Source organism: Gigantopelta aegis, chromosome 2, assembly GCF_016097555.1.
Source record: "Gigantopelta aegis isolate Gae_Host chromosome 2, Gae_host_genome, whole genome shotgun sequence".
Taxonomy (NCBI): domain Eukaryota; kingdom Metazoa; phylum Mollusca; class Gastropoda; order Neomphalida; family Peltospiridae; genus Gigantopelta; species Gigantopelta aegis.
The window spans coordinates 24,448,303-24,459,180 of NC_054700.1; the positions used below are offsets into that span (position 1 = coordinate 24,448,303).

A 10,878-nucleotide genomic window follows, 5' to 3' on the forward strand; every position below is an offset into this window, starting at 1 on the left:
GGTACAACCCACCATATAGCTCCAACGTGAAAACCAACGTAGGTCACCAGTTCCTCAGATTACTCGATGAGTGCTTTCCCAAAAGCAACCCTCTCCACAAAATTATAAATCGAAACACCGTTAAAATTAGCTATAGCTGCATGCCTAATGTTGGGAAAATAATTTCAGCGCATAACAAAACTCTACTTCAACAACACAGAGACAAAGACGCCGTTTACCCCCAGAGAATGCAACTGTAGACGAAGAGCTGAATGTCCACTTGAGGGCAAATGCTTGCAGAAAGGAGTAATATATCAAGCTACCGTTAATACACTCGATAACAACAAGCAAGAAACATACGTTGGTTTGACCGAGAACACATTTAAGACGAGATATACTGCGCACACGAGCAGTTTTCAAAACGCAACACAGAAGAACGCAACAGCGCTAAGTCAGTACATTTGGACACTGAAGGATAGATTCACCCCATACACCATTAAGTGGAAAATTTTATCCAAAGCAAAATCATACTCTCCAGCGAGCAAAAGATGTAACCTCTGCCTGAAGGAAAAACTGTTCATAATGTATAAAGCTGAAACCAGCACACTAAACTCCAAGAATGAACTCGTATCAGCATGTCGACACAGACGCAAATACCTTCTGTGCGCATACCACACATCACCTATTATAGACCTGCATAGTGACGTAACCTCGACGTCACAGAGTCCATTACGTCATCAGCTTTCCGTTGACGGTGTAATTAAATCTACATCTGATGAGTGAGAGCAATAATTCAACTCTCTCACGAAACAAGCCTGTCATGTAGAGAAAAACATACACTTTTTAACGATATATCTGGCTCCCACACGGTTGAGCACTCTATAAAATAGCGTCTTTCAACTCGAAAACGACTACTATATATATAACACCGACAGTATAAAAGTGCAGGGTGTTCGCTTGCCTGGCCTCTGTATCTGGCCGACAGTTGACAATCCAGGACATGCCACGTCTCAGTGAACCGCAGAGAAACAATGCCATCGGCCGACTAGACGCAGGCGAATCCAGAACGGCCGTTGCCAGGGCATTCCATGTGTCCCCAAGCACCACTGTGGGACCGTTACCAGCAACATGGATCAACACGTGACCTCCCTAGATCCGGTCGACCACGGGTCACTACCCCCGGGCAGGACCGCTACATCCGGGTACGCCACCTTCGGGAACGATTGACTACTGTCACCTCCACAGCTGCAGCAATACCAGGTTTGCACAGGATATCCGACCAGACCGTACGGAACCGCCTATGTGAGGTAGGAATTCGTGCCAGACGTCCAGTTCGAGGTGTCAATCTGCAGTGGTGGTCCAGATTCATCGACAATGGCCTCAACTGCGATGGAGACAGGTGTGGTTCAGTGACGATCCCGATTTCTGCTCCGACATCATGATGGAAGATGTCGCGTGTATAGGCGTCGTGGTGAACGTTATGCGGCAAACTGCGTGCAGGAAGTGGACAGATTCGGCGGGGGTAGTGTCATGGTGTGGGCAGCCATCTCACACACTGGCAGAACTGACCTGGTCCACGTGCAGGGCAACCTGAATGCACAGGGCTACATTGACCAGATCCTCCGGCCACACATCGTTCCAGTTATGGCCAACGCCAACGCAGTGTTCCAACATGACAACGCCAGGCTCACAACACACACAGCACGTCTCACAACGGCTATTCCTACAGAACAACAACATTAATGTCCTTCCTTGGCCATCGATATCACCGGATTTGAACCCATTGAGCATCTATGGGACGAGTTGGACCGACGCCTCCGAAAACAACAGCCCCAGACCCTGCCCGAGCTGGCAGCAGCCTTGCAGGCCGAGTGGGCCACCATCCCCCCGGGACGTCATCCGTACTCTGGATTGCTTCAATGGGCAGGCGGTGCCAGGCAGTTGTCAACACACGCGGAGGCCACACCCCGTATTGACTCCAGATGACCTTGACCTTGTGGTTTGTCCTATCACGTACTCACAATGGACTAGAGTGAATTGTGAACAATCCTGCAACATTTGGTAATTATTGGACCTCACCTTCAATAATTAAATCAATTCTCCAAATGTTACGGACAATGTGTTTTGCGTTTCTTCTTTTGAAGAGTATATATATAATATATGTTTATATAAAAGCATTCAGTCAGTTTACAAATGATCAAGTGTGGAGTTAGACATGGCCCAAGGAACTACCTGCCTCTCCCTGCCACACCTTTTTTGTTTTATATCAAATTTAATTAATAAAAATTAACAATGTGTGAAGTTTATTTATCATTGTCACTGAACTACACTTGTTATTGTCAATTATGGGTCCCTCTATTAAAACATTCCTTATCTGTGTAGCCCTACACAGGTTTATAACTGCAATTTGGTGAAGATAGGTCATTTACAAATTCATCAAAAACTAACTAGGAAAAACATGTGTCATTTTTTGTAGGTGTGTACATGTAGTTTAAAAAAAAAAAATCTATGTTTGCGAAATGTTTTTGAATTTGCCTACAGATTTTCTGCTCAAAGTTGCCAAATTGCTTAAATTTAAACCCTACTACATTTCCGTGACTCATCATAAACATGAAGAATGTAACAGGTTAATGGCAAAGGCTATATTGGCTTTATTTAGTGAATAGTGAAAGTAGGAATAGGGAACTCTGCAAGTCTTGCCATAATGAAGATCCGAGATTTGTTTCACAAACAGGAAAAAGCTTCTTGATAACCTACAGCAGTAATCTGTTACTGGAGATTAAGAAATTTACAGGTTTCTTACTCAATCCCAATTTGCAACATATCAGAAAATCTATGTAAGCAGTCTTCAGTGTACCAGATGGACTCCTTATACAAAGATCCAGACATTATTTGGTTGTAAAAATAACCAAACTTCTCCAATAAACCCACCTGTAGACTAATAACCCATCTAAACCGGCAATTGGCATAATAAGCAAAAAAATCTTAGAGAGAATCAACAGAAAGATTCTGAACACAACCAGAACAAACCAGTGGAGGAACACGTCAGACGTGATTAAGTGGTTTAAAGCAATATCCAATAAATCCAACTATTCTTTCATATGTTTCGACATATGCGATTTTTATCCGTCCATAACAGAAATCTCGTGAAACAAGCCCTACAGTTCGCATCCAAATTCGATGATATTTCTAGCGATGAGATGGAAATAATATTACAAGCAAGAAATTCACTGCTATTTAACAACAGCAAGGCATGGTGCAAAAGAGGCAAACAATCACGGTTTGATGTAACTATGGGTAGTTACGATGGAGCAGAAATTTGCGAAATAGTCGGGCTCTTTCTTCTTTCAGAACTACAAGCCAAATACGGCAACAATATAGGACTATATCGCGACGATGGCCTAGCTGCATTTCAATGAGTCACCGAGAACCATAGAGATAATCAAAAAAGATATTTGCAGAATATTTGCAAACCATAAACTCAAGATCACCATAGTCGCCAACAAAAAATCTGTAGATTACTTAGACGTAACTCTAGATCTTGAAAAGAGCTTAGTCAAACCCTATATGAAACCAAACAACACACCTTTATACATCCACAACAAGAGCAACCACCCTCCAAATATCATCCGCAGTATACCAAAAACAAATAAAAGGCTTTCTGATATATCTTCGAATGAGTGCATCTTTGAAGAAGCGAAACGCCCATATAAGGAAGCCTTACTCAAGAGCGGATATAACTATAACCTCAAATACACCCCAACAGCAGAAAACAACAGACGCAGAAACAACCGCAATAGAAACATCACCTGGTACAACCCACCATATAGCTCCAACGTGAAAACCAACGTAGGTCACCAGTTCCTCAGATTACTCGATGAGTGCTTTCCCAAAAGCAACCCTCTCCACAAATTATAAATCGAAACACCGTTAAAATTAGCTATAGCTGCATGCCTAATGTTGGGAAAATAATTTCAGCGCATAACAAAACTCTACTTCAACAACACAGAGACAAAGACGCCGTTACCCCCAGAGAATGCAACTGTAGACGAAGAGCTGAATGTCCACTTGAGGGCAAATGCTTGCAGAAAGGAGTAATATATCAAGCTACCGTTAATACACTCGATAACAACAAGCAAGAAACATACGTTGGTTTTGACCGAGAACACATTTAAGACGAGATATACTGCGCACACGAGCAGTTTTCAAAACGCAACACAGAAGAACGCAACAGCGCTAAGTCAGTACATTTGGACACTGAAGGATAGATTCACCCCATACACCATTAAGTGGAAAATTTTATCCAAAGCAAAATCATACTCTCCAGCGAGCAAAAGATGTAACCTCTGCCTGAAGGAAAAACTGTTCATAATGTATAAACCTGAAACCAGCACACTAAACTCCAAGAATGAACTCGTATCAGCATGTCGACACAGACGCAAATACCTTCTGTGCGCATACCACACATCACCTATTATAGACCTGCATAGTGACGTAACCTCGACGTCACAGAGTCCATTACGTCATCAGCTTTCCGTTGACGGTGTAATTAAATCTACATCTGATGAGTGAGAGCAATAATTCAACTCTCTCACGAAACAAGCCTGTCATGTAGAGAAAAACATACACTTTTTAACGATATATCTGGCTCCCACACGGTTGAGCACTCTATAAAATAGCGTCTTTCAACTCGAAAACGACTACTATATATATATATATATATATATATATATATATATACTCTTCAAAAAAAGAAACGCAAAAGGGTACAAATGGGTTATAACTCCGATTTTATGTTTCCTACCGGTTCATGCTTTGTGAATATAAGGTCATTGCATGTCCCAAACACATTCCCACGGTTACATTCGATAAAACGCAGCTACTGTACAATAAAGTTCCAAAATGTGAATATTCGCAAAAACGCAGCCACGTGCAAACCATGTCACCACTGCACGTGCGTTGTCTGCACGTGCAACATGAACACCGACAGTATAAAAGTGCAGGGTGTTCGCTTGCCTGGCCTCTGTATCTGGCCGACAGTTGACAATCCAGGACATGCCACGTCTCAGTGAACCGCAGAGAAACAATGCCATCGGCCGACTAGACGCAGGCGAATCCAGAACGGCCGTTGCCAGGGCATTCCATGTGTCCCCAAGCACTGTGGGACCGTTACCAGCAACATGGATCAACACGTGACCTCCCTAGATCCGGTCGACCACGGGTCACTACCCCCGGGCAGGACCGCTACATCCGGGTACGCCACCTTCGGGAACGATTGACTACTGTCACCTCCACAGCTGCAGCAATACCAGGTTTGCACAGGATATCCGACCAGACCGTACGGAACCGCCTATGTGAGGTAGGAATTCGTGCCAGACGTCCAGTTCGAGGTGTCATCTGCAGTGGTGCCAGATTCATCGACAATGGCCTCAACTGCGATGGAGACAGGTGTGGTTCAGTGACGAGTCCCGATTTCTGCTCCGACATCATGATGGAAGATGTCGCGTGTATAGGCGTCGTGGTGAACGTTATGCGGCAAACTGCGTGCAGGAAGTGGACAGATTCGGCGGGGGTAGTGTCATGGTGTGGGCAGCCATCTCACACACTGGCAGAACTGACCTGGTCCACGTGCAGGGCAACCTGAATGCACAGGGCTACATTGACCAGATCCTCCGGCCACACATCGTTCCAGTTATGGCCAACGCCAACGCAGTGTTCCAACATGACAACGCCAGGCCTCACACAGCACGTCTCACAACGGCTTTCCTACAGAACAACAACATTAATGTCCTTCCTTGGCCATCGATATCACCGGATTTGAACCCAATTGAGCATCTATGGGACGAGTTGGACCGACGCCTCCGACAGCCCCAGACCCTGCCCGAGCTGGCAGCAGCCTTGCAGGCCGAGTGGGCCACCATCCCCCGGGACGTCATCCGTACTCTGGTTGCTTCAATGGGCAGGCGGTGCCAGGCAGTTGTCAACACACGCGGAGGCCACACCCGGTATTGACTCCAGATGACCTTGACCTTGGTGGTGTGTCCTATCACTTACTCACAATGGACTAGAGTGAATTGTGAACAATCCTGCAACATTTGGTAATTATTGGACTCACCATTCAATAATTAAATCAATTCTCCAAATGTTACGACAATGTGGTTTTGCGTTTCTTCTTTTGAAGAGTATATATATATATATGTTTATAAAAGCATTTCAGTCAGTTTACAAATGATCAAGTGTGGATTTAGACATGGCCCAAGGAACTACCTGCCTCTCCCTGCCACACCTTTTTTTTTTATATCAAATAATTAATAAAAAATTAACAATGTGTGAAGTTTATTTATCATTGTCACTGAACTACACTATGTTATTGTCAATTATGGGTCCCTCTATTAAAACATTCCTTATCTGTGTAGCCTACACAGGTTTATAACTGCAATTTGGTGAAGATAGGTCATTACAAATTCATCAAAAAACTAACTAGAAAACATGTGTCGTTTGTAGGTGTGTACATGTAGTTTAAAAAAAAAAAATTATGTTTAGCGAAATGTTATTTGAATTTGCCTACAGATTTTCTGCTCAAAGTTGCCAAATTGCTTTAAATTTAAACCCTACTACATTTCCGTGACTCATCATAAACATGAAGAATGTAACAGGTTAATGGCAAAGGCTATATTGGCTTTATTTAGTGAATAGTGAAAGTAGGAATAGGGAACTCTGCAAGTCTTGCCATAATGAATTCCCTATTTGTCACAAACAGGAAAAAGCTGATAACCTACAGCATTAATATGTTACTGGACTTAAGAAATTTACAGTTTTCTTACACAAATTTTGTATTATCAATCTATGTAAGCAAGTCTGTCAGTGTTACAGATTGACACTTAACAAAGATCCATGACATTATTTGTTGTAAAATGTGTGCACTGTTTTGTTTTGTTTGCATGTCAGATAAATGCAAATTCATGCATATTGTCACATTCTGACCTTGTCTTGAAAACAACTGATCGGTAAATTATTAATTGCTTCCCTAACGTACGTTATGGGGAGCCATTTAAGATATTATCATATTGAGCATTGACATTTAATCCTTTTGTAGTAGGCCCCTATAATTAAAGAAAACCCATACATTGAATCTATAGGATTGGAATGCTAGAAAAGTAAAAAAGCCAACATGATTTCAGTGAGTAACGACCTGGCTTAAATATTGCGCAGTGAGGATAACATTATATATTAACATGTACAAAAACAATTACCTGTTACATATAACAAAGAAATTTATTTTTTATAACCGTACTTTTCACGTCGGTCTTCAACAGCAAATTGATGAGCTTGCATTAATCCTTCCACTTTTTTCTTCACCACATTAATTTCAATTTTTTTGTCTGTGGCTTGCACCCAGTCACTTTTTAAGTCGAATAATTTCATAGCTTGTTCCTGTCTCTTTTGCTCTCTTAAAGCGTCATCTTTCTTGCGTTGTTCCAAAATAAAATGATCTGGTGGACGACAGTTCGGCATTCGGGCTCTCTACAATGAACAAATATAAATTTCACAACATGTATACATGTACACACAGAACATAAAAATCTGACATCTACCATTTAAAACTACTGAATTTAGCAGGATTCTGTGCTTCTTTGAATGCAAGATTTTGGTTTGGAAGAGTAACATTGATTATGAGATGGAATCCCATAAAATCTAGATTATATTATTTTTGTGATTTTTACCACAAAAAATTTAATAAAATTCAGTATACAGTATCTTATGATACTTGAATGCACATGAATATATTATCTTCTTTTTTTAGATTTATTTATAATTCTATTTATTTAAAAAAAACAAGAAAAGGAATTCCACTGTTTGTGAAATCCATATAGGTGACACTGTTACAACCGTCATGTAGTATGTGGACTCCATATCAATATAATGTGCTTTTTTCACACAAAAAATTCTGGACAAAAAGTGGGGTAAATCTAAAAGTAATTAAAGGTAGAGAGTAATTTATTATAGTTGTTAACAACATGGTTTGCACTTTAGACAGAACTTTGCAACCAATTTTTTGTAAAAAAAAAGAAGAAGATAATTATCTGTTACTTGGTGCTCTCTAGTCCTTTTCTCACAGTGTTCACAATGGTAAATGTAAGGCCCGTAATAAACATCACAATAATAAATAATGTGTCAAGCTATACACTGATTAACAATATCACATATCATTATCAATGTAGCCTGAGTACTCTGACTGTAAGATCAGAGCTAGACGGACATTTGGACAGTCATATACGCTCTCATTACAGTCAGAGACCAAGCTATGTAATTTTTTGGCAATCGCAGACCACCAAAGATTCCCGCAGTGGCGCTCTAATACCACAACAATCCTATGTTTGATGTTAAATACATTTACATAGATAATTTTCGAGTTCCTCGATTAAAAAAAAAAATCAGATATTAATAACTAATACACACACTACAGAAAGAAACCGACAGCACCCACATTCAGCTAGGGTTAGGCAAAGTCCAGACAGCAGAATTCTAAGTTCGCCAACCTATATCGTGACGTTGCATCACATGATCGGCCACTCAGTCATTCCGTGGTATATGCTATCCTGTCTGTGGGATGGTGCATATATAAAAGATCACTTGCTACTAATGATAAAATGTAGACGGTTACCTCTCTAACACTGATAAAATTACCAAATATTTGACATCCAATAGCTGATGATCAATAAATCAATGTGCTCTAGTGGTGTCGTTAAACAATAAAAAATAAATAAAATTGTGATCGTCAGGCACTTGTCGTATTATTATACGAGATGGCCCCTAGAAGATGGAATGGCCGAGTGGGCGATCATGTGACGCAACGTCACGATATAGGTTGGCGGATTATGCTGTCTGGAGTTTGCCGAAACTTAGCTGAATGTGGGTGCTGTCGGGTTTCTTTCTGTGTGCATTAATTATTAATATGTGAACTTTTTTTAATCAAGGAAGTTGAAAATTATTGATGTAAATGTATTTGACGTCAAACATAGGTTTGTTGTGGTATTAGACCGGGAATCTTTGACTACTTTTTGGTGGGCAGCGATTGACAGAAAATTACATAGCTTGGTCTCTGACTTATGAGAGCGTATATAACTGTCCAAATGTCTGTCTAGCTCTCTTACAGTCAGCAGGGTTGAAAATTAGCAGTCGCCTGGTTGCCCGTGGCGAACTTTATTGGCTATGGGCGACTAAGAATTTTAGAAAGGTAGTCCGTTGGGCAACCATCGATTTTAGTCTGGCGAGTATGGTACTAGTTAAAAAAGAAAATCACTGATACTGAATTGAATGTGACAAAAGACACTGCGTCTATGTTGGCACAAACTACAGATATGGCAGCAGAAGACATAGAACATGTTCAATATTTTGACAGTGCCAACATAGTGAATAAAGATAAAATTCATATAAAAACATATTTATTTATTAAGTTTTAAACCCATACCGTTTCAAATAACATTTTATTGGGGGTTAAAGTGCAGTGTAGATTAAAACAAAAATTCTTCACAAATTACAATCAAACTGCATAGGTTAGCTCTTTTTTGTGATACATGTTTCAAGGTAATTGATGGAACATCATCCAAGGTAATCTGAATGACACAACCATAATACATGATCAGGGCCGTATCTCTGCACAGAGCATAGTCGAATGGGCATTTGGCAAAATAGTGGAATATTTCATGGATCTCTATCTAGAACAGCCACTCTCGAGGAAATCATTTGCTGGGAATTTCACCCCTCATGCATCACCACAAAATTTATTCCATCCCTCTTGCATCACCACAAAGAGTACTGCCACTCCCAGACTAGACTGTTTACTAAAGCACACACAGTTCTACCTTTAGTCTGTTTGTACTGCATTATCTTTTACCCTGTATTAAAAATGAGATTTAATATGTTTAATTTAATGGTACTTTGTAAACAAACATGTTTGTTTATAATGGATTTCTTTTTAAAAAAAAAAACATCGAGTTGGTATGGGTTTACAACTTAATGACATTTTTATAATGATATTTATAAATCAATTCATCGATTTTCTTTAAGCAAACAGTTATTATTAAACAAAAAAACACTCTAGTTTTAATTTTAACTGTGCAGTTAAATTCCAATGTGATAATTGGAGGACTAGTTGAATTTGAGAAGGGCCCTGCTGGCGACCTTTGTTTTATGTTAATTTTCAACCCTGAGTTAGAGTACTTGGGCTAATATCAATGATATTGAAGTGGATGACAGTAGGTTTTCACACACAAAGACTAACACAAACCAATGAATGGGGGTAACTCATGAATTGAACTCATGCCACCAAAACAAGGGTGGGAAAAGCGACTGTCATCGGGCGTAATGTAATATTTGCAGACAATAAAACAGTTTAATTATTTCATATGATAAAATATTAATGTGATTTTTTTTTAAATACACTTACTATAGCAACGGAGCCCGGTGTAGGACCCTTAAATTCACGAGTCCTACGTGGTCTTGAAAGCATCATTTTGACAAACAGAAGAAAGAACTGATCCAACTAAAGATGTATTTGCCTAGATTCTTCCACGTTTAGAAATAATCGTGTTCTTAATGCCCATTAACAAATTAAGTCCCTATATAAACAGCATTTAACAGCTGAATACTCCTACATCGACAAAACTCTTCGTTACTGTTGTTGGAATCTAGGAAATGACGTCACGTCACGAAGGAAGTTATCAACAAAGATTCTACTAAAGACCGATATGTAACGAAATGGACCTAAAACGTACTACCGAATATCAATGTACAACATGATTTTAGTTTATTCTCTATCTTTGAAAACCATATGAGTATGTTCAATTAAAACTTTATTACTTTTTAATTTTTACATTAGTTAAAACTGAATAATTG

At 39.9% G+C, this 10,878-nt stretch overlaps 1 protein-coding gene across 1 annotated transcript in view; it reads right to left on the minus strand.

The window, feature by feature from the left end:
* LOC121383036 (cilia- and flagella-associated protein 53-like) overlaps window positions 1–10,672 on the minus strand; it is a 40,204-nt gene extending 29,532 nt beyond the window's left edge. Inside the window, exons 1-2 of the mRNA XM_041512797.1 lie at window positions 10,430–10,672; window positions 7,274–7,503 (exon numbers count right to left, since the gene is read on the minus strand). Coding sequence (XP_041368731.1) covers window positions 7,274–7,503; window positions 10,430–10,495 — 296 coding nt within the window. The 5' untranslated portion in view covers window positions 10,496–10,672. The remainder of the gene's footprint in view (window positions 1–7,273; window positions 7,504–10,429) is intronic.
* Between the last annotated feature and the right edge of the window lie 206 nt (window positions 10,673–10,878).